This window comes from Bombus fervidus, chromosome 8 (genome assembly GCF_041682495.2).
Source record: "Bombus fervidus isolate BK054 chromosome 8, iyBomFerv1, whole genome shotgun sequence".
In the NCBI taxonomy this organism is placed as follows: domain Eukaryota; kingdom Metazoa; phylum Arthropoda; class Insecta; order Hymenoptera; family Apidae; genus Bombus; species Bombus fervidus.
The window spans coordinates 6,248,628-6,274,313 of record NC_091524.1 but is presented as its reverse complement, the minus strand read 5'-3'; the positions used below and the strand labels follow the sequence as shown (position 1 = coordinate 6,274,313).

General features: G+C 34.0%; 1 protein-coding gene across 2 annotated transcripts in view; it reads right to left on the bottom strand.

Moving 5' to 3' along the window:
• Positions 1-838: 838 nt before the first annotated feature.
• Positions 839-25,686, bottom strand: part of LOC139990369 (uncharacterized) — a 174,894-nt gene continuing 150,046 nt past the window's right edge. For both annotated transcript variants that reach the window (XM_072009589.1, XM_072009588.1), the window contains one exon: positions 839-7,674. In XM_072009589.1, the coding sequence (XP_071865690.1) occupies positions 5,815-7,566 (1,752 nt within the window). In that variant the 5' untranslated portion in view covers positions 7,567-7,674 and the 3' untranslated portion in view covers positions 839-5,814. The remainder of the gene's footprint in view (positions 7,675-25,686) is intronic.

Sequence of the window (25,686 nt, the reverse complement as noted above, 5' to 3'; positions counted from 1 at the left end):
TAATGATCGCATAAATCGTTTCTTAGCCCAGTAAACTACCAAGTGCGCTTATTGTCCTCAACCTTCCGGCTGGCAGCCTTGCTGAGGAATTATCTCTTGAAAAATCACTATAATAATCGTAGGAAAAATCTTTGATACTGACGGGGTTCATATATCAATTAAAAATGCAGCGTGAAAGTTATATGGTCGAACGTTATAGATTAAATGTTAGAGAATAATGTATTCATGACGGTAAATTATAAGTTTCTTGCTTGACCCGTAGTGTGTATATATTGTAAGATGTTTGTTGAACTTTACTTACAGTCGATAATAATGGTGAGTTCACGAGAACGAGGTGAAGTTAACAATAGGCGTATGAAAATGTAAATTTCTTAGCTGATATTACTTTCGTCCTCTTTTTTTTTTTTTATGGTTGTTCCTTTATAATATTTCTTCTTTGCGAAGATTGTTGTCGATTTATTGATGTAGTTTCTATTTTTATAAAAGTCATTTAGATACCAGAATTTATTCTGGAAGTTTTAAATTCCTGAGATAGAATAGTAATGCTTTTAAATGGTGAAATCTATTTACTATACGTATGTTTAATTGAAAATTTACATATGATGCTATACAATTTGTACTTTTTCTACTTTTAGTTACCGTTAGTTAGGTTCACTATTATTTGGAAATTATTCTAATTATAATAAAAGAGTGTCTATAACTAAAGAAAATAAATGTAAAAACGTGTAAAAATGGAAAAGGAACAAGCTTTCGTATGATATTTAATATCCTGTATCTCGTTAGTTGTAGATCGTAGTTCTTATAATTTAAAGGTGAAAAGAAATCGTACAATTGAAAATATTATGACAATGGAATTTATTACAAAGTTGCATTCGACGAATGACAATGGTTGCACAGCGCTATGCATAATAATTAATAATAATCATTAGACTACGTACGCCTAACGTAAAAGAGAGACAGAATGTACTTAATCGTAACGGTATCACGTGTATAACATATCGAAATACTTTATCTTTTACATATAAAATAAAGACAATATGAACGCGCACTTAGCCTACGAGGATGAGCAACATTCGAACGAACGAGTTCCATCGATTCGATACGATCCATCAGCACGTATCGCTTCGAGATTCGCTTTTCTTCTTGGCTATCAGAGAAGTATCGAGCGAACGTGCGTGCGAACGATCGAGATCGTGTATATAATTTAAGGTGAGTACGCGCGTGACACGTTATTTAAATGGCAGGAGGAACTATCTCAAAGATTGAGGTAATGAGGAAAAATGAGCTATTTAATCCTAAATAAAATAACGTTATCGTCTTACGCTCTACGGTCTTCTCCACGAATGAGATACTTCCTTGACGTCGAAACGTCTTACAAAACTTAGGGTAAGATAGAATTATTCAAATCAAACTAAGCAATTTGCTTTATGATTTGTTAAATATTGTTATAACAATTTTTGAGCTATTTATTCGTTGTTAGTAACAGCTTGATGCCTATACTTTTCTACGAGGATATAATTCTTACTCATCAAAAGATAAGAAGTTTTTCAATTAATTAATTTAGTTAATAATTCTCGGTTCTAATAAATACTATAAGATTATTTAAGTTATTCTTCTTGATGCTTATTCTTGTTGGACCTAAAGTACGCAAGTACGCAGATATCTTCTTAGTTTTTCGTTGTTATATTTAAAACTAATACGCTGCACCTCATAATTATAAAATTACCTAAAATCTTCCAGTTTTTATATATCGACGTGATAGGGAGACAAAGTAATTGAATAATTTGAAATTGTATGAAGATTCAGTAATTTATCATTTTCCTTGCTAAAAAGAATATATTCACTGAAAAAGGAAAAGAAGATGTCTTATTATACAAAAAATTGAATTTAGATTACAATGGAATGAAATGGAACAATAACTTTTGTAAGTTTAATTGCACAATTTTACGTATTTCCAATTAGATTTTCTATCGTATCTTGTATCTACATAAGAATTGACAATTTTTGGGCAATTTTATATAATAATTATGAGATGTAGCGTCTTACAATATGAAATGAATTTGATTATTCTGTGCAAAATTTTAGTTGAATTTGATGATGCTAAGACTTAGCTGACTCAAATAACGCTACCTTGCTCTATAATAGAAACTTATATCTTAAAAATTGCGCAGAGACGCTGCCGTGACAAGTCAGCAGTTCAGCCGCAGCGGCGGAGCCTTCGAAGGAATTAAGATTTTTAAAATGATCCGAAATGGAGGCCCTGGCAGCTGCGACTTCTCGATGTGCTTTTTCATCACAGAAGCGTCACAGTGACGAAAGCACGCGACATACATGTTTAGTCGATTCTCTTGGATATCTCGTTGCTTCGTTCGTCGCTATTTTCAAAACTTTAGGTGACGAGGGATTGTCAGATCGATGTCGTTTACTTCATTACTTGTGTCGTGCGAGGTCTTTTCGATTTAGGTTTTTAGTTTCAATACAGTTCAATATAGTTCCAATATATCAAAAAGTATAGAAATACATAATGCAAGATATTAGTTGGAAAATCAATCGATTTGTGTCCTCCATTAATATTTGTACGATGACTGGTTAGAAAAAGATTATTTGGGATCTTTTGGAATTTGAAGAAAAAGTTGGAACGCAAAAATATACATCATATCCATACAGATGATTCAGAAAAAATTTCAAATTAAAAAATTATTGAAATTGTTTCGAAATATCCGCTGTGATATCGATTCTGACAGTATCTGTAGGAAAGGATCAATTGAAAAATTTGGAAGGTATTAAAGTTATGGAAAAAAGGAATGAATGGGAAAATTTGAATTGTGTTTAGTTACCATTAGCATAATTTTATGAAACGTAATAAACGTAACAAAAATTATTTAAACATTGTGCATAAATGATAAAATATCATTCGTCCATTTACAAATAACTCAACTGATCATTATTTACATTATAATCCCTCTAAACTCCACCAAATATGAAAATTCACTAACCAAACGAAACTTTTCTTCAGCTTCAAATATTGTACGAACGTACAACGCTGAAACAAGATGCGACACAGTAAAACCAAAAGAAACAATTAAATAAGAGAAATACAAGCATCCAATCGTAATAAGGGTATCCTTCCCAATAACAATAATTAATATTGCGATATCGTCGACTTAACAACCGAACACCGTGTCGTTACTCCATCACCACCACCACCTTCTAGTTTAATGAATCTCGGAAGAGAGAAACATACGCTTGCGATTAACGCGATCACAAAAGATTTACGCAACTACGTGGCGCCATGATCGAGGACCTCCTGCTCGCGTGGCAGCGGAGAACGTGTTTAATCGCTAGACGAACAAAGGGAAAAGAAATGTTTCTCGGACGACTCGAGACGCGTGACGAGACCGTCAAAGGCCATCGGGTAGCATACAAAAGTTCGTACTTTCGCCACCGAAAGGAGTCACTTTCATCTGTCAAGTTTCGCAACGAAACTGGCCGGGCTTCGAATTCCCTGTGTTTCGCTCCTGATCAAATCGTCCAGCGACCGTTTTCCTGTCTCCGTCTGACAGTACGGATATACACGCATGTTGATGCCTAACAGCGAGATCATGGAAGGCCATTCTTAAAAATTAATCGTTGAGGCAGTTGCGTTGGCAAGAGCGAAAGAATCAGTCGTTTTCGTTCCATCGACATTGTCGCGTCGCTTTGGGCGAGTCAGCGATTGCATCGTTGTTTTATCGTTTGTATACTATTGTTTGAAAGTATCCAAGTATTTGTTCATATTTTATCCATAATAGATTGATTATAGAATTACAATGAGAGACAAAAATGTTTGTACAGTTGGAACGTAGAGATAAAACGAGCAATATTTTCTGTATTCTATATCATATATGCAATTAATATATGCAATATATATTATGGTGCAATTAACTTTTATTTCTGTACATTCATTAACGTAAATGTCTCTGAATAGTACATAGTTATATACGTTTGAATATATTTAATAATATACGAAATATCGCTTTTTAATTTCTACACTGCAGCTGTACGAATATTTTTGTCTCTCAATGTATTTTGATGTGATGTAAGTTAATAAGATTGTAAAATTGCCATTGTGAGTTGGATTTCTATAAATTTTGAAATACAAGTCACGTATTAAAAGAAAAATTCTTGATAAAGTTGCCATTAGAATCCTTCAAACACAAATCATTTTATGCATAAAGGGAAACCATTCAGAATCTATCTTCGCTTTGTACGCTTCAATTTTCCCATAACCATCGATGAATAATCTTTAACTTCGTATTCTTTATAATTTCAAGCTCTCTGACGAAAGAGCCGATCGCGAAGTCAGTGGAGGATCGCTGTGACCTTTTCCAGACCTTAGAAACGACGGAGTGACGACCAACTAAAGATTACTATCCATGCTAACGAGTCCAAGTAGTTTGCTTATTCGTGGAACTTATGTTAGTGTACCATGCATTTATCACAATGGTACTTTTCGCGATGACATTGAATTCTCGATCTTCTGCAATGCGTCTTTGATAATAATATTTCAAGTACAATGAATCATAAATACACATACTTTAGTTTACCGATTGAAATATTTCTCTTATTTGTAATATTTACGCCAGATGCTCTACATTTATATGTATAATATTATATTAGAAAACAAATAATATTTCTAAATAGTTTCTCTATTTTGATTGAAGTTACTGGACGGTTGGTGATCCTAAAAATAATTTTTATTGAAACAAGTTATTGATAGGTTTATTGAAATTATTCTTACTATTAATAAGATTTTTATGAAACATACAGTAGTACTATATGTAGTAAAATGTAATTGTAATTAGTGAATGTTTATTATAAGAACAAAAATTAGAGATCGTGGGAGGATCAATAAATCCTTATTTTGTATGAATTGGTCGTTTCCCGATTCGTTTAGATAAATAGAATTCTACTGTAGTGTAAATACTTTCTTCATGCATAATCGAATAAAATGTATTAATTGCTCAGAAAATTGTGAATAATGTACTATGTATTTGTAGTTGTGATTTATGTTCTCGTTTGAGAGGTGTATTTTTAACTAGAAAATTAAGACTCACAGTAAATTTATACGTGCATTTCTGCGAAGAAATAATGATCGATTTTACTAATGTATTTTTGAGTCACTCTTCAATTATTTTCTAAGCATAATCTTTATTTAATAACTGTTATTCGTCATCATCTTATTATTCTATCATGTGTTCAACGGACATATATGCTTCTATATAACGCTTAGAAACATCATAGTACACATATCCAGAGCACATATGTAGTTCAAATAAGAGAAATATTTTAGGTACCTCTATCTTTGCTTTTTAATACATTTTGCGTCATTTACGTAAAAATATATTTTTTCATATATGATATTATCATCTAATTGCCGATAACGTAAAAATACGTCTCTTTTTATAGTTGATGCATTTAGTGAAATATTTATCTGATAAAGTATCTCGCAAAGTTTGTAAGAATTTATGAAACTCGAGTTCTTAATTCGTTGAAATTTAACACGTTGCTCCTTCGACTCGTCTTTGTATGCTCAATCCTTAACACGCCAAAAAACACCTATCAATCCCATATCATCAGCCATGGACAATCATGAAAGACCCTTAGATTCTAAGAAACCCGATGCTTAAAATTACTCTGAGGCAGTTGAGTTGGGAATAGCAGTTTGAAAGATCAGTCATTTCGCTTGGTCTCGCCATTCTTCTAGCAAAGCGACACGATTGAGTCGACTCGCCTCCGTTACACTTCTATCCATCCTTCCATCGCTGAGTCATCTCATAAAGCGAGGAATTTCATTAGTGCATCGTATATGAGTCGAGGATTGATGGTGCCATCCGCAGTATAACGAACACCTCTCAAAGAACCATCATCGTGGCTCACCACTCCGTATTCCCCAACGATAAAACCGTCCGGAGTTCTCTCTTCGACCCTGTATTTCCTGTAGTTTCTACCTTCAACCACGTAACCCACTTTGTGACCATCTTCCACTTCGGAAGCGTTCGAAGGTTCCGTAAGCATAATCTGTGGTCCATGGACGTTTCCATTGCTACTCACACTAACGGATTCATCCACCTCGTAATTCTGCTCGTCTGGTTCTCCGCCACGTTCGCGACTCAATGGTTGACCTTCTGAATCGTAAAGTTTGCTAGGTTCGCTATAAACTTGGGCAGGTTGCGAATAAACCTTCGCTGGTTCCGAATAAACTTTAGCTGGTTCCGAGTAAACCTTCGATGGCTCCGAGTACACTTTTTCTGGTTCACCATAGACTTTTGCAGGTTCGCTGTAAACCTTGGCTGGTTCACTATATACTTTCGCTGGTTCACTATAAACCTTTGCTGGCTCGCTGTACACCTTGGCTGGTTCTCCATAAATTTTCTCAGGTTCGTTATAGCCCTTCGCTGATTCGCTGTACAATTTAGCTGGCTCGCTGTACGGCCGTGGTGACTTATAGCTCTTCGATGGCTGGCTATACATCTTGGAGCCTGGACGATTGTAGTGGGAAGCGTCGAAGTGTCTGCCTGCCTTTCGACCTTGAGCCTGGTAGCGCTCTGATTGTACTTCCATTGGTTCTTCGCTGAACTCCTTTGATTCGGCGTTTTCTTCCGGCAACTCGTAGTTCTCCTCTGTTGGCAGGGTGATCATGTCCCCTGAAGGATTGTTCGTATTGTTATTATTATTATTTATCTCCTTCTGATGTTCAACGAAAGAAGGAGTGTGCTTGTTCATCGATCTAGGCGTAACTGAACTTTGAACTCGCCAACTGGTGCTCAGCGATCCTTCGTCGACGGAGAATTCGCTCCTGTTCGATTCTGATACGATGTTACTAAGTTCCTCAGTGACGAAGGTGGAAGGCGACGGTGTCGTCATTCTCGGCGATTTAGAAGTGGTTGTCGTCGTCGTTGTAGTAGTCGTGGTCAATGTTCTCGCAGTCGTGGAGCTTATAGTCCTCGTCGTAGGAGGCCTTGTCGTGCCATTCTTCAACTCTTTCGTAACATCCTTAGACGAAATTCCGATGGAGCTTGGCGGTCGAGACACGACTGTCGCATCTGTGTTGTCGTAATGTTCCACCCTGACCTTGTACGGCGTAGCTTCGACGGTGGACGTCACACTGACACCTATAACTTTCTGTCGGCTGACTGCTTTGTTCGTCGAATTGCTCGTTGCGTTTGTCCTCGATGGTGATTTCTCTTGAGCTGTCGTCGACGTGACCGTCGTCGTACTTATTGAACTTTGAGGAGCCAACCGCGTCGAAGATATGTCACTGGTGGTGCTCAATTCGTCGATTAACGATGCTAGATTCTGTTGCCTATTTTCTAACGTTTTGTGGCTTATGGGGTAAAATCGAACGACCTCTTCTCGGCCACTGGTGTTTCGCGCTCTCGGGACGACTTGTTTATTGCCAGGATTTCGCGATATTCGGTAAATCGAAGCCTCGTGCTGATGCGATTCCGCTGTCGCGCTATCTCCTGCTGACGATGTGTGTCCTCCTCGTCTGAAACCTCTACGTCGCTGTGGCGGCGTGGCCATGGCGCCGTTTATGAAGACTGATAGAAATTCCGTGCCCGCGAGTATGTCGTTTCTCTTCGCTGGAGCACCGTGTACTTCGTCCCACACCAGTGCCGCCTGCAGCAGTACCTGGAAAATGTTTGGCCGGTCAGTGGAATGCGGAAAGGATTTATAATGTTGAACAGCAATTAAAGATCGCTCTTAAAGTAACATTTTATAGCGATGGTTTAGTATTATTGCATTTTGGAGAATGTAAGAGGGTCACGAGTGCCTTTGATTTTAATATATTGTAATGTTGAGTTTTAGAATACTTTCATTTCCCAAATGATGTCCCGTCTTTAAATTTTAGGTAAAAAATTTTATCATAGCGTCTGTACTCAGACTCATTTGTGCTATGAAGATACAAATGTAATTATTTTTTTTTAAATTTTTAATTTTTAATTGTAATTGTACAAATATAAATGTATCAAGTTCTTCGATGTATACATTAATCCTCTTCATAAGCAAACAAACTTTCTCATATTTCATAATTCGATCGTCTACATCCAAGCCTAACTTCCTTATTGCCAAACATTATAAATTATACAAAATCTATGGTACTCATCAATGTTACTATTAATTTATGCCTTATTATATATATCTATAATCATTCGTTCAGTCAAATGTTTGAAATTTTATTTGATAAAAGTAAAAGTTCCCTCCAAAGAAATTTTAGGTTAAAATTTCGTATGAATCTTCAACAACCTATACCGAAGAAGATATAAACCTCTTAATTTATTTACTATAGGAATGAGAATTTTAGATTGTCAATATTAATCTTTATATTGGAAATTTCCATTTTCACAAAATGAATTTATTGAAACATACGGTTGTCACAATGCATTCACATTAAAATGATAAAGAATTCGTAAAGGAACACAAAGAACCAAGTCGTACTTAATCGTAATCGCTATGTATGGAACGGGCGAGAATCCTGAAGACAGAAACACAGAGAACAGTTGAAACAAAAGTACGTTGTTATCGTTGTATGGAGATATATATCGTGCAGGCTAACGTGTGGCGTTTCTAGTATCTGTAAAATGCAAAGTGTAAAAGTTGGGCGAACTGTTGCGAGGGCCATTAAAGCCACGTGGAATCGGTGAACAAGTTCGTAAGTACTTTACGATCCGAGGACGCGCGGAGCATGTCGGGTCGCGTTTATTTTTCAATTCGCGCGCGAACGATAAAGCGCCATCGCGTCGGACCATATTGGACACACGAAGGTCACACCAGGTGCATCCGAGCAATTTATAAATTACGTTATGGCCATGAACGGCCGCAGCTTATTACGCCGGGGAGTTTTAACTCGTGTTTCATAGCTGTCACCTTGTTATCTTTCCAAACATCTCATTTTCTAGCGTATTTAAAACTGGCGGTCTTTGCCATCCCTTAAGAACGCGTTTCTTATAGCACGATGCCTCCATTCCTTGCGATAATAGAAATGAATTAAACAAAGATAATAGGTGTAAATTGTTAAAGTTCAGATAAAATTCAATGTTTCGAAGTTAGTTTACTTAGTGGTTAAAGTTAGAGCGAGAGAGAAGAATGTAGAGAAAGGAAGGCGTAAAGAGTATTTCGCTCAGGATCTGCTAGAGGACTCACCAATAAAGCTATATAACAGGTCTCCGCCGTATAAACCAGGAGAGGGTGGAATGCTAGGAAGTTTTAGTTAGTTTTTATTATTTCGTTAAATAATTATTGATATGAATGAAGATAGATTCATCACATGAATTATGAAATGAAGGTAAGTTATATCTTCGTTATATTATGTTTTTATGATATAAATTAATTAAAAATAAAATTAATTAAACAAATAATTTAGATTCAGTTTCATAACCTTTGTCAAAACTACTAAAATTTCCTTATATAAATCGATAATACAGAAAAAGTATTCTTATATCGAACGATATCGATGCTAATAAATATATTTTATACTAGTATAATATATAAGTATGATATTTATATAATAACCGTATGTAATATGTCTTTATTTTCTTATTTCAAGTTACATACATGTAGCAATAATATGAAAACAAAATATCATGTATGTAATATCTAATTAACATAATTGGCATATTTTGTTTACATATGAAATAAGAGCTTAATAAGAAACTTGAAAATTGTAAATAGTAGTTTTCGCATATTTCCAATTTCCTTCTTCCGTGTGCTGAAAACGAGAACACGAGGGTCCTGTGTATGTATATATGCATAACAGGTGTGAATGAAATTAAAAGCAGTGTAAAATCATTCAGTATTTTGATCAATATTCATACGTTTAAATGTTGTAAATTAAGATAAGTGAGTACATCCACAGCGTGACTTTGACCATGGAATTTCAAAGAACACATCTTACCGGGATGTGCGTCCGTAAAAACCCAGTCATAACATGCAATTAACAGTTTTGTTTTTGCTGTCAGATTTAAATTACATATTCATTTGAGAATACTGAGCAATATATCTTTTGTACCTTACAAAACATTCGAAAGTTTCTTGAGTTTGAATACTCTCTCACACACACACACACACACACATATATATACACATACTCATGTGACTACGTGTATGCATATGTTAATCCTTTATACAAGCTAAAAGATTATGAACTATATAATTTTTATAGTATCAAACAGGTAATAGTTCACTTAAGATAGTGTAATATTTTCTACATTAAAGAATCATACAGATATTTATATAGGAATCTTTTATTTAAATTCTATTCATGTTTATGTGAGTTCTGTTCATAGATTTTCCTGTTGCTTTGATCATTTTCTTTGAACCTCCTAGGCTTACTATAAAAATTGCGATGGTAAATAACAAAAATTACTCGTATTAATTTTCATATTAACATTATACTATATATATCTAAAATGTATACTATATATAAATATAGTATACATATATATAAATATAGTATACTATATATAAATGTATATTATATATAATCTAAAATGTATTTCGTGGAAGTATCTTTGTAAACCTTTTTATACTTACAATCGCCCTTTTTATTTCAAGGAACATAAAACGATCACCGTTTTCTATTAACCAATGAATTATAAATGTCAATAAATATTCAAACAATACTAATACACTGTTGGCCTCAGTTCTCGGGATCCCTTTGAATTCTTTAATTGTTCTTAAAGAGTCTTCAACGTACGTAAAAGAGCACGGCTGGTCGCTGCGCGGTTCTTTCGTCAAGGTTCATCGTCGAGACCAGTATTGCGCTACCTCACGGCAAAAGCTCCGTTAAAAGTCATGAAATGAAATTCGTCGCACAATCAGCCAAAACTTCGAAATCCACGAACCGTACGCTTTCTACGAGCATAAAGTCTTAATTTATATCGTTATTACACGACTCCCAGTGAGACAGTCCAACGGCAACGAACAGAAGAAAAGGGACAGAGGGCGAAAAGAAGCGTAAAAATATTTATTTGCCGCACGAAAGCCCGAGATCCGGCGTCGTTAATAATTTTAAAGAGGTCGAGACCTCCTTGGTTTGGATTTGCTCATCGTCGTTTCGCTTTCGATCCGCCGTAAAACGCTCTGAATTGAATTTTTGCAATCCCGCGGAAGGTCATCAGCAACCGTTGCGTCAGCTCGAACAAACGATTCGAAACGGTATTAAGCACGATGGCGATCGAACGTTTGCAACAGATGTTCGCGTATGAAAAAAAAAAGGATTGTATCTTTGAAGGATCATAAGGCTCGTTTGAATGGAAGGGACATTTTTGGATATGATGAAATTTCATTGGGAATAATGAGATGAATATAACTCATTTTAGCAAACAAAAAGTATTTATAATTGTATTACGAAGATGCCAGGCAAAATAGAAATGAAAAATCATGGATATGAGTAAGTAATTTCTTCATATCTTATTTAAAGTTGATATATTTCTCGTTATTCGAACAATATAATTGTTGAAAATGACCGAAAGATATTTTGCTCGCCATGAAAGAGCGTAGAAGAGTTAGGTAAATGTTATAGTAGTTATACAAAGTGTTTTATTTGTATCGATTTCTTCAATATTGTCAGTGATATCGAAAAACGAGTTAAGTAAAAATTGAATATCTCTGAAGAGAACATAATTTGTCTGGCTTTGAGTTTTATAGGTACAAGCATATGTAGGAGCATAAATCACATCGATCAATCAATTTCGCTTTTTTAAATATATAGTAGATACTATATATTTTTTAATATATTAGTCGATTCAGTTCGTTTATAAGACGAAGGTATTAACCTATTTATGAAAAAATCGTTAGTACAAAGTAATAGAAGAAGAAACTACCATGGATTTAACTATACCATTCAACTTTTTTTATATAAACTTATTTCACTTTTTTAAATATATAGTAGATACTATATATTTTTTAATATATTAGTCGATTCAGTTCGTTTATAAGACGAAGGTATTAACCTATTTATGAAAAAATCGTTAGTACAAAGTAATAGAAGAAGAAACTACCATGGATTTAACTATACCATTCAACTTTTTTTATATAAACTTTTTCTATTTATATCCATAGTTCGAACATATAAGAACAAGTTTATTAGGAAAAAATTGAGACATCTTGTATATTAAAATATATTAATATGGATGCCTAATAACTGTCATAAGGAAAAACGTCGAAACCATAAGGAAGAGATCCACGACCGGAAAGGAATTTTTATCGCTGCCTTTATAAAAGCTTGTAAAACTACTTTTAGATTCCTGTGTATAAATTCTTTGCCTAATGCTACGTAATTTAGTATAGCACCATATTAATTTATTACTACAATATTATGCCGAAACTCAAAGTGTAAATTGTGAAGTGTTGATAAACGAGCTGAATGAAATAAGTTATGTACGATTAATATCGACGTTTAGTAAGAAATTGAATGTTTAATTGCAAACACTCTCGTATAAATAAATCAACAGTTATCAAAATGTCCCGTCTTTTTTTTTTTCAAATTGTGTAAGAAGATTCTGAGAAGGAAGAAGTATCGTACTGTCAGATTCGCCACCCAGCTCGATTTCGAAATTTTTATTAAATTCCATTGATGTAGCTAATTTGTATCTGACGAAATTTTTTTTTGCCCTCACCCATATGATAACGAGAGGTTCGATAAAACGAAGAAAAAGAAAGGAAGAAAATCGAGAAGCTAGTTTTAGGAAATTAACTTTTTTGTTAGGATATTCCGAATTTTACTGGAATTAATAAACTCAACTTCGGCTCGTGCGCGCTACCATAAATCGTACATGAATACGTAATCTGTATAAGCACAAGAGATATCCAATCGATTTATAAAGTGGCCGACAACGTTCAAACGACAACCAGCAAAGATTGGTCTAGAACGGTTTCCTGTTGAAAGGAGAACGCGCATTGTCGTGTGGACACCTCGGATGAGGTCATTCGGTTCGCCCACTTACTCCCTATGCAGATGACTCGCGTTTATGTTACGTTATTTGTATAAAATACGTAAAACGTACCGTGGAATGTGAAGGATCGGTGTACTCATTAATTTTACTAAGAAGAATAGCATGAAATGTAAGGAAAATTTCACTAAACAGCTTCGCTAGGAACAAATACAATTTTAGTGTTTTAGTCTACTAGAGAACATGTATTGCTTACAATGTGAAGTTCCTACTTTTATTTAAACATCGGATAAAAGACGAAATCTTTGGATCGACTTCCTGATCCAAAGAAATCATTATATTTATTTTATAATATGTAAATATACTTTAAATGTATTTCGTCAAACTTTTTTGACGAAATTATATATTATTTTATAGTATTGAACGAAATATATTAAATATATTTATTTTTCTTGTCGTGATTGATATTACTATAAAAGAAGAAAGAATTAATGGAAATAAATTCAGTTTGATAATCTAAATACGATATACTTCAAGTTGAACGTAACGTTCGACCACAAAAGAAAAAGAAAAGCTGGTGTTATATATGGAGTAACATTCAGTTTGTTTCCTTAACTCTGAATATAGTGGTTTACCAAGAACAGTCCTTAACCCTTTCACAATTGGCCAGACATGTCTGAAAGACTTTTAAAAAGGATTATTATTATTAATTGTATATTTAACGGTCCTCTTTACATTTTACGTTTATTTAATTCTGTCTGTCGCTACCTATACATTTATCTATACTTCATTTTAAAAATTACATTTAGTACATCATTTCTTTTCCAAATTTGAATACCCAACTCATACTATTACGTGTATTGCATTCATAGTTAGAAAAGAAACTTGGTCTCGAGAATGTTGGAGAGAAAAATTGTGTTTAAAAAACAAAGGCAATTTCTATTATTATTATATGCATTAGGGTTTGTATTGAGGTATTTTTGTCATAGTGATTAAACCTGATAACAATACGATATAATTCTCTTTGAAAATCATTTAAGCCCAATTATCATAATATATTCTACCTAAGTCCCTGAGTGATCCTATTTTGGTATACTAAGGGTTGGAAAGAACACTGTGCCCAGAACCTCGAACTTTCTGTAACTTTCCAAGGAAATCGATCCAAAGATCTTGTCATTGACTCTTTCACGGTATTTTCGACGAGATCGTCGTTCCAATCAGATTTAATTAACGTCTCCCTACTGACAAGTGTTCGAAAGTGAACGAACTCTTGTCAAGCATTTATTTTATGAATCAATCTGTTCGAGTTATGAGACGAATTTCGTTCAATTTGATAATTTGATGATCAACCGTTTCAATTACTATTAATAAAAATAACTTCGTTAAGGGTACACGCGTGTAATGAAGCAGTTAGTCATAAACAGTGGAATTCGCGTGGGTACAAAGGCGGACAAACATTGGACCAGATCGAGCAGATATATTCTTGCGTTATAAACAATATGCAGGTGCGGCCATTTTAAAGCCAGGCCTCGTCACCGCCAAAGAATCGTTATTTTTCGAAAGGGTGAGAATGAGCTCAGCCGAGCTGGACGTTAGTATTACGTGTATCAATAAGATTAGACTAGACCGGTAGCTTTGGCGAACCTTGAGTACCTTGATTCAATGTTAAAATGGAACTGTAATTTCCTAATTGTAATTCCTAATTATAATTTGTCCAGAATTTTTGTTTTAAAATTTGTTCTATATAAGTTGAAATATGATTCCTATGAGAATATAATACAACAAAATGTTATTACAATGTTATCTCATGAACTTTATGTCATACAAACCTATATGAAATTTAGGATCAAATACGAAAGGAAAATACTAATATGGAATATTGGATATTAATATGAATCCTAAAATATAGTATTAAATTGGAATGCAAAAGTAGAAGGAAAGAAAAGAATGGAGATAATGACATTTCTTAGAGTAATTAGAATTGTTAGAGGAGTTTGCTTACTCAAACTTGAGACGAAAATGCCAAAGAAGAATTTGTCTGAAAAGTTTTACAGGAAACATCGTTAAGCAATATATCCTTGTTTAATCGCTTGTAAAGATAAAAAGATAAAACACTTAAAACACGATTAATGTCACACGTTTGTACATACAAAATGTTACACAAGTTTGGACTCGAGAATCTAGTTTTTAAGAGCTCATTAGGCTTCTCTGAAAGGCGACGTTAAATAATGAGGTACACCGTTTCTACCGTGGTACGCCATTAAGCGATTGCGACGTCCTAAAATTAATCTACAAAAAGAAAACATCCAACGATATCGATTGATCGCTCTTAGGCATTGTAAGCAAGAGTTCAATATTGACGTAATCGCACGCAATAACGTAATTAAAACGCAACGAATGATACGAATGAAGATATGAATGACGGCGATTCACAGGTGCGGCCGCCGCGCCGTTTCAAAAGCAAACTCATCGTGAAGGAATCACGGATTTGAGAAGTTGCAAGTGGGCGCGAGCCAAGTTGTTGCTGTCGCCCCCGTTTCAATGCTTCTTTTTAATGTCTTTCACGATATATAACTGTCTGACCTACTTAACAATAACAGGTCGAAAAGTGGAAAAAACGTTGTCTAACACACATACACACAGTTATTTCATATCCTTCGCTCTGATCTGATCTAAATTTAGAAACGTTAATTAGGTATAGGAGAATTGAGATTTATTCTACTTAACTAAAAAGATGTAATTCAATGATATAGTAACAGACAAATTTTATCAAACAGAATTTATGAATGGTCTTAACAGTTTCTTCGGTATAATAATTTTCTCGTCTAACCATGAAAAGTCAATTTCATTGCAAGTGAATGAAATCACACTCCCTCCAGACAACGATTAACACTATCATCGAAGTGAAATATCTTAAACGCGCTTAACATTTGCCCCCTGACTATTAACAAAACAGCAAACAACGATTATCATAAACCTACGTTACAAGATTTTGCTCGATATACTTACAAGACACTCTTCTCTAAAGTCGGATGGGCTCAATTACTTTAATTACTCAAGAACTCAGCACAAAGCGTAACAACATGTTTCCATTTTACATTCTGTCAAAACGAGCGACAACTGAATGTACAACTCCATGTAAGTTGAAGTAATTCGTTATCTCGTTCAGTAGGATCGAAAATACTCGAGCAAAATTTTTACTCGAGGCTAACCTAACCAAAAGAGGGCATCAATCGTGTACCCAAGTATTTTTCTCCTATTCATCGCGTCAGCATATGTTTCAACCAAGCGAAATAAATGCATTCCTCTCGGGGCTTATTTATTTTTAGTAGAACTGATGTGTTTGATTTCAGTCGGCCGACGTGTCGGCGTAAAGCACGTGATCGAGGAATCAACGTGCGTACACGCAGCAAGTAAATGACACGAGCGTATCAAATTCTGAGGAATATGCGAAAAGGCTCATATAGGCTCATAATCAAAGTTGCAACTGGGTGTGGCGAGGAGCATGCACACAAGCGTACACTGTCGATTCTGACATTTTAGAACTTCGTTTATTCGAACAGGTCGGGAGCAAGGCAATTTGGATAACCGAACAGTTCCGATGAATAGAATTCGCTATCTCCCTCCAGCTTTCCTTATTTATTCAGATATTAGGATTTCAGTGCTACGATTTCGATTGTTCCTTCTATTGACACACTATATACTCTATTAACAGTCTATACACTCTCTATCTTCCAATGAAATGTTTTTTATCAGATTTTGAATTTCATTTTCACAGCATGAAATTTTTGTAATAACGTGAGAGTACTACTAAATGATACGAAATTTAATATACATGGATCTAATTAATCAGTATGTAAACGCTATAGAAAATACAGTGGTGTGCAAATACTTTTCGTAACCACTGTGCAATTTATTTCTTTATAAGAATAAGTGTTTATACGTATTACGAAACTATGTTCGATCGTAGTTCGGGTAATAGAGGCTTGGCATTAACTTGTTCGTATTTTAAAATTGTGCTATAACTTATTTCACTGTTGCAGATTTCAATACTCGCGGATTTGTCCTTTTGTAAACTCGTGATTGAATTACACGTTGTTGAAGAGAAGCAAGTATCCGGATATTTTTAAGTGGCAGCGTGTATACACACATGATTCGATACCTTTCCTGTAGGTAGCCCGTCCAACCCGTTTGTCCCAATGTAAGCGAGTCTTTTTTCCATTAAGACTAAATTGTCTTTCTTCTGACGACGCACCGTCTGTCAATGAGCGCTTTTGTTCTGACAGCTCCGCTGTTCGATCTCGTTTCATTCCGGTCGTTCCTCCCTTGTGGTGTTGTGCCGATGACAATGTATGTATATCGTCTGTCCAAGGTTGCTGTTTGCTTTTTGGACATTCACGCTTTTCGATGGAAAAAGTTTACCTCGCCGGTGGACCCAAATTGAATAATTTTACGTAACGTACGACGGTTTTTGATTGCCACGTTCTTTCCTCCGAGAAAAAGTTATTTTACATCTTTGACGAGTAACCTTGAATATGGTAGGAAGTTCCTGGTTTAAGAGATGTTGAAGTTCAAAGTTAGGAATTTCGACGATCAAGACGTACGATGAAATAGAGAGCGACATCGATGTTGAGGAGTGCATGAAAGTTACGAGCTTGTTCTACAGGATAATAACCTTGAAGTTCGTAGTTTTGTACGAGTATTAACTTGATTATTGTGTGGTGAGAAAATGTAACATGACCTATGTGGTAAGGTATCGTATACTTTGATTAATTCTTTTGAAAAATTAAAGTTCTATATATAAGTAGAATATTTTTTCATATAAGGTCAAATATGTGTTCTTGTATTCGTAATTCGCATCTATGCATGAAAGAATTAGAAATTATTCTTTATCCTTAATTATAATGAAATATTGATAATATTTATAATTATAACAATTAATAATTATAATGAAAAAATACAAATGTTGCTACTTCAGAATTAAAAATTTTTAATTGCTTTCAAAATAGATAATTTCGGTTAACTGTTCTGTACCTACACGAACTTCCTTCTTCTTTCATCTGGACAAGTTCTTCAGGTAGGTAAGTGCTTTTTCTATATTAAGCTAGTCCTGATTTTTATCGTGCTATATTCGAGTAACTATAGCAAGGTTTCTAGACAATGTAGGTACCTAACTGAATAACGATCTGAACAGGTTCAGTCGTTTAAGATGACAGGTTGTCTGTTTCTGATTTAAAAGTCGAAGTAACCGTACAACTAAAAGTCTCCTTATTGGATTTATGTAATTTTAACGAAGCTTACTCCTGTTTCTTTCCATTCTGTAAAATACATAAATTCATGTTGATATAACATATAAGACCACAATAAATCTATATTTATTGATTTGTTAATTTTAATATCTATTTTGACGATTAAAAGAAGATATTTTAACATAACTTATAATAGATGAAAAGGAAAATTAATTGTTACGTATAAATATATATTAAAAATAGATAATAAACCTAAAAAATTTGATATAAAACCAATTAAGGATTAATTCACAATATTAAAACTGTCCCAAATGAAAAATAGAAAATCATGTTCTCCATCTGTAGTCTTCATACAATATATATAAAAATAATAGAACATTATTGCATTTATAGTACTAACTGACTACTAACTGACTAGGTACAAGTATATTAACGATATAGTAAAATAGTAGTATAGTATAAATATATAACGATATAACTATAAAAATCTGACATTATAAATATGAAATATATAGAAGCTAATAAAAAAGCTTCATTAGGAAATAAGGGTACGTGACAATACTTTTTGTAACCACTGTATCTTATATAATATATGGATATCCATTTGATACAAGCCACACCATGACATCAGCGTTTCCAAACAAAAGTCAAAGGAAGACTGCACTATAGCCGTCTCTTCGCATATCTTCCTTATTACTCTTATTTTACTAACTGGAAAATAATAAACCAAAACATTCCATTAACGTGGTATCCAAATAACCTCGTAACAGCTTCGGGCATCTATTTAAAAGATAACTTGTCGCGTCGCGTCGCCAAGAAAGGAAAAGGTCGACGATAAAGGGAAGATCGCCTGTGAGTTTCACACCTTGAACGCTCTTCTAAAGAATGTTACATTCTTACTTCATTCTTGCGCTACGACTTTTTCCACCAACAACAAAGATAATTCGTTTCGCGAGTTATGATTCAGAAATAACTTCGTATCCTTGAAATTTACGAAAGTAATCAGCGAAAGGACGCGTGTGCTTCGCTGAATCCGCGTAGAATCTCGGCAGATCTTCTCCTTTGGCGCGTTAACAACGGTTTAAGAATCAATTAATAAGCGGCGTATCTCGGCGCAACAATGGCAATTTCCTCGGATTTCATGGCGATTGCGCGCCAGTCTCGATCATTCCCACGCCTCTTTCGGAAAAAATCCGCGGAATTATGATCGGGCGAAACTAATCACGCTACTTTAACACTCCGCTCGACATAACGCTCTTTCATATTCTCGATACCGCTCATGCCAACGTTCTGGCAAATTATCGTGCAGCAAAACAATTCATGACGTTGAGTAAGTTCAAAATTGTTACTGCCGTAAAGTGATGTAAGGAGAAACAGGAAGTTCGTTCTTTAGGTATCCATTTCTTTTTACGAGAAATCGTAATCTTTCGAAATGTATGAGAAAGCGATATCGTAATAAGACTTGTTAATTCTCAATTAATATTATTGGTTTTGAATATTTAGCAGTGAAACTATTGATGGCAGAATAAAATTTGTGTCAAAGAAATCAAAGTAGGAGCTATACTTTAGTTCGTAAGTATGGAGAAAATGCGATAAATCTGAACAATTATTAGGAATCAAAGTATATAGAGATCAAAGTATTGAAAATTACCACCTTGGATTATAGAAAACTATATATTCTATATCATAATAAAAATCTGGTAAATAATAGATAAATATAAATAATTTACTTACAAGGATTTTTGGGAGATTTCTGGACGTCTAACTTGTATGGATACAAGTACAGTTGTATTGTTGTATAATTCTGATCGACTAATTGTTCATCTAATGATGTAAATCGATTGTTACGACCAGTAGGTGATGAAACACTAAATGTATAAAATTTCTGTGACGGATTATGACATATATAGTCATTTTAACCATTTTAATAGCTCTATATAATAAATTTTATTTAGTGATCGACATTTTATACAGTAAAAGTGATTATCTTGTCGTATATATGGCACAGGATAGTGAATGTAACCGAATAAATACCAAATATGTTAGTCTAAATTGTTATGGTTACATATGTATGAGTAAACGATACAAGTTAAGGGTTAACGATACAAGAGAACAAAGAAGTGATATAGAGTTTATGATCAAAATAAAGAAGCCAAAGCTTTGAATCGCACCTGGAGAACAGTGTCATGGGGATTTTATTGCGAGATTCCAGCCTCTTGTCTAAAACGAAAAGTCTGAAAACGAGCGAAATATCTTGCGAAACGTGACTAAAAGGAGCGAATTTAATGATGGCACGTTAAAACATGAAATGAGGATTAGCTGGCACTTATAACACGTTCGGTTTATTATAAAGCTATGAACTTTATTCATCTGCTGTTTAATCGCTTTCTAACTATGACTTTACCAACGTCTATTCTTCGTTTTGTAACATACGAAATGTACGATAATTTCTTGATTGAATTGTTCACCTCTATGTAGTGTTATTCTAGTAGAACTAGTGTTATAGAAGAACTGTAATCATGGTTAACTTTGGAGATAGCAATAAACAAGATTAAAGATGTTATTAAACTGCTTGCTAATGTAATTAAGAGGCTTATAAACGCAGATATTTATCTTGTGGCTAGAACGAACACAGAGTAGATGTGTTTCCGTAGTAACATGGCTTGCTTTATAATATAGTTATTCTATTTGCTTTTTGAAAATGCTCTTTGCACAATTCATTGTCGCCTGTCATTTGAACGACATATTACTTAATCAATTACATATTTCTTTGATAGTATTTATATAAATTAATGTTAGTAGAAGCAACAAGAATTACTTATTTGCTGCGTTATTGTCTTTCATTTATTGTATATCATATGTTTTTAAATTTAATTATACAAGATGTGACATGTTATATTATTCAGTAAATAATTTTAATCTATTCCAAAAATATATATTCTTATATAGAATTTACATATATAAAGTGTACTAATGTGAATATAAACTAGAATTAGAAAAATAATAATTTCTATAAGATTACAATGAAACCAATTACAATGAAACAATGCTAAATATAATATACAATATATGAACAATATAACATTTTTTAAATAGACATTTTTAAACGATCAGCTTCGTTAAGCACGATTTCAGTCCTATAATAATTTTTTTAGACTAACTTTACATTGACATGCAATTATATAAACGATCACGCACATACAAACTTTTAGTAGGCTTGATAATACACTTAAGGCATATAACATTCACTTATATATACATACTGCTATGTTAATAACGATAATATATATATTAACAAACGTAATATTAGCGGCGATAACAATGAGCGTATAAGCAATAACGGTAATGATGATAATAATTAGACATTCTCAAGAAGCACAACAAAACATGTTCATTGATAATCATTCATATGTTCGATGCCGACGATGACCAATTAGTTTTCGTTATTATAATTGAATAACCATGGTTCAGACAAGAATCGGTTAATATGCGATCGTATGCATTAATTGCGATATTTAATAACAAGAATCGATGTTGCTTTTGAGTTAACTTTCGAATTCAAGGTCACTATATAGAGCTGTTATTTGAATACATTGAATATTTTACAAATTTTTATAATATCGTACATAATAATACATACTTGAATATAGATATTCTTGAAATTTGTGAATTCCTGCGAATTTCTGCGAGATACGTATGTGCTATCGAGTTGCGTGCACGCAGAAACGAGCGTATGTACTGAGAAAAAGTAAGGGTCAGTTTTCAATGTCTCGCCAGCGAAAGTTTAACTAGCATGCGTGTGCCCGGCAATGCTTACACAATGCACAGTGGCGTAATTTCGTACTCGGGGACACCGTAATAAATGTTTCAGTCCTCCCACACTCCAGTTCTATATAATTTACGTAAGGTGTGCAGCCGTGCTTTATATAGTCAAACAGGAAAGCAACTTTTAGCTACGGTCTATTTATTTTTCGGTTGATCCTGGATGAATAAAAGAATTAAATTTTGAGTTTGGGCTAGAAAATTCTATTTCTTTGCTGCTTGAAGAACTATTAATATCTAAATATCTAAATGTTAATGTTTTCACACTCTAGCAATAGGTATTAAATTTTTCAAGAATTTTATTACGTTATTTGACAAACAACTATACCAGTTAATTATATTATTTGAGATAATCAATCCTATGTGAGTGAACCAAGATTTGGAGCTGACTGTCACACGTTACCCTATGCTTATTTTAATACGCAGAAATAGGAACACAAATTAAGTTTTTCTTCTCTTTCAATTACAAACTATACTTTTGTTTCGCACCGCAGATTGACGATCCTGCTTCTATTTTCCTTTCCTAATGTCATATTTTTCTTTCGATAAGAAATCTACAAAGCTCATAAAACGATCTAATGCTCCGCATATTATGAAATATTGCACCCCCATAAACATCCGCAGTCCATTAACAGACAAAGGATCCTGTGCAAACAAACCTACTCGAATCTGAACAGCCACTGTCTAACTGAACACCTACGTTCCACGGAACCATCGATCAAAACGAAAACGAAAAACGTCATTGAATCACGCACGGGGTCGCGCGACCTTTTGATGCCGGCATCAAAAGGTCGCGCGAAGTGTGTCGACAAACGAGTGAAGGAACGCGAACATCGTCACCGCGACGAAAGGAGCGTCTCCTCCTGGTCGTCTATTTTCGTTATGTACGAATCCAGCTCATGTAGATAAGATCTACCTTTGTCATATATTAAGAACGAGAGAGATGAAAACGTCTACGTATTAAATTCTTTCTTCGGTATTGGATAATCGCGCGAGGTCACGAAACCGAGCGAGCGAGCGAGTGAGCAGGACCGAATGCGAACACGCGAACACCGTTTCTGTAGGAAAGTAACGGACCGTTGGACGAAAAGTATTCGGGTCATTGATTGAACGGCTGAGACGAGGCGCCTTGGTATCGGATACATCATCCTAATGACTTCCTCGTGCGTGGGCAACTGTTTGGATTCTTCGACACAGGGAACCCGACAGCCGTGGTAAAGACCGCCGTTTCGGCGCCTGGCGCCAGGGAATTTGGAATTTCGCTTATGCCCAGTTTGTCGTAATTAAATTTTAATCGATTGGATATCACGGAATGTTTGTATTTCATTTTTTAATTGATTTAATCTTCTATAAGTAGAGTTTTCTTTGATTAAGGGAAGAATTATATATTAAATAATTAGAACTATTTTCATTAAATACTATAGTGTAGGCTGTAGTATAGTAATGTATGATATTATCTAACAATCTGTAAATAAAATGGGATTTAAGAGATAAAAATATGTATCACATAGCCATACCTTGAATCTCATTTAGATCATGTTTTGTTTTAATGAATCAATCTAATATTTGTTCGACATATCTTTCTTTTTTAAAGTCATTCGCACATAAAAGTCTGATGATACGAAATTATAAGCGAGATTTGAGACCAAAGTATTGTTCACTTTATATTGTGTATTCCTACTATAATTTTTTAACAAAGTTTTAAATGATCCATGTTCATATATTTTTTATTAAGATCTAATAAAAAATTCAAATAAATTTTCGTTCTACGCAATACAATTAATGAACGTTTATTATGTCCCACGGATTATTAATTCTTTTCTATCGGTATCGGTCGATATTGGCTTTAACACTAATCTTACTACAAAATATAATTTAGTATATAGCAAGGTATGTATATATGTAATAATTACTTACAAGAAGAGTAAAGTTTCTTATAAGTTACAAAAAGGGGATTAATCTAAATCGCAGTTTAAGTTTTTATACTTGAATGGTGAACCTTTTTATATATACCTGATGTCCGTGTAATTATATTTAACTGTGCGAATGTAACGTTGTAACAACAAATAGCAGCTGAACTTTCGAAAAAGTTGCTCTATTAAATTGTAAAGACCCAAAAGAAGTGTTTGTCATCCTTGAATTATGATACAAATGACTGCCAACAAAAATGCAATTATTAGACATAAATATGTACATATATTTTGTCCCCTTCTAAGATGAAAATCTGATTTCATCTTATCTGCTTATTATGTGAATTATGTTATTTTCGATACGTAGTGTAATACTATGCATACCTAATATGTATGTAATACCTATATATGTAATACCTAGTGTAATATCTATTCTTCACTAATATAAAAAATAATATTTATGATATTTCCGAATAACTAATTTCTCCGAATGAACCATGATAGAGTAACATATGAGTATCAACTTATCTCGCATGTAATTAATATTTCGAAGCTTATAATGTTACATTAAAAACATAATGTGCGCAATAATTTAGTATAGATATCAAGTTTAAATTTTTACGATTTTTTAATTTTATAATTGTTAATACTTATTTCGTATAATCCGATAGCTTTTCTTTTCTATAGCCAAAAATTGCAAAAAAAAAAAAATTAAAATTATATTGGAAGTTATAGGAGAAGATGGACGAAATTTTGAAAGCTTCGTTTTGACAGGATTAAATTTACCCATGGCTAGGATTTCGTTTGGTTCAAATTTCATTTGGTGTCTAATTTCCTTCTTTAACCCATTTCTTCTTTGTTTAATCCTTTTCTCCATCGAGGTCACAACATCACGGTACGTGAGAGCCATCGTAATTTAAAGCGGCTATACACATAAGTTGAAGAGCCATGAAAGAAACATTGCTTTTTCCTTATAGTGCACCAGTGAATGATCCATAAATCGAACGTTCTCATAAAACAGAAGCTGTCGATTCGTCCCGCGGCGATTCAATGAACGCGACCAACGGAATAATAAAGAAATTCGCAATTAATCAGGGATACGATCGTGTACCCGCGACGGCTTGATTATAAGGCATTATAGACTCATCAAGTAATTACTTGCAATACGGTTTCGCGTTACGCCAGTTCAACGGAGCTCAATAAATCGCTCGGCCTCGATGTATGTGTGCATACGTGTATGACTTCCTCACACGAAATATGGTCGTAATGGAAGCCATTATAACCGGCATCGCTTGTTTATAATCCGCGAAACGCGGGATAAACGATTGCCTCTGCTCTCGAGGACGGCATGGAAAAGTTTCCTCGTATTAAAATGGTTTCACGTGGTTTACAAGGAAGTAAATTAACCCTGCTGCGATCCTCGAACTTCTATATTTCGATCTTGCCTCCAACAAGCAAAAAGGACTTACAGTGTTATAAGAAGATGTTTAACATGAAACTGAAACGAGAAATGATACTAAGAACATTTTTATATTTTATTCAAACTTAAAGTATCCTTTATCGCTAGAAAAATACAATTGGATCGAAAATGATAGGAAGATTGCAACAGGGTTAAGAGTATCGCTTTTGACTCAGGAACTCGTGATTTTAAAATGACGGAGATTTACAGTAAGAAATTCGTAATATTATCGTCGTAGAAAAGTTATAACAAAAGATAAGGATTTAAATATTAATGTATATCAAAAGTAATCTCCTGTTATGGATATACAT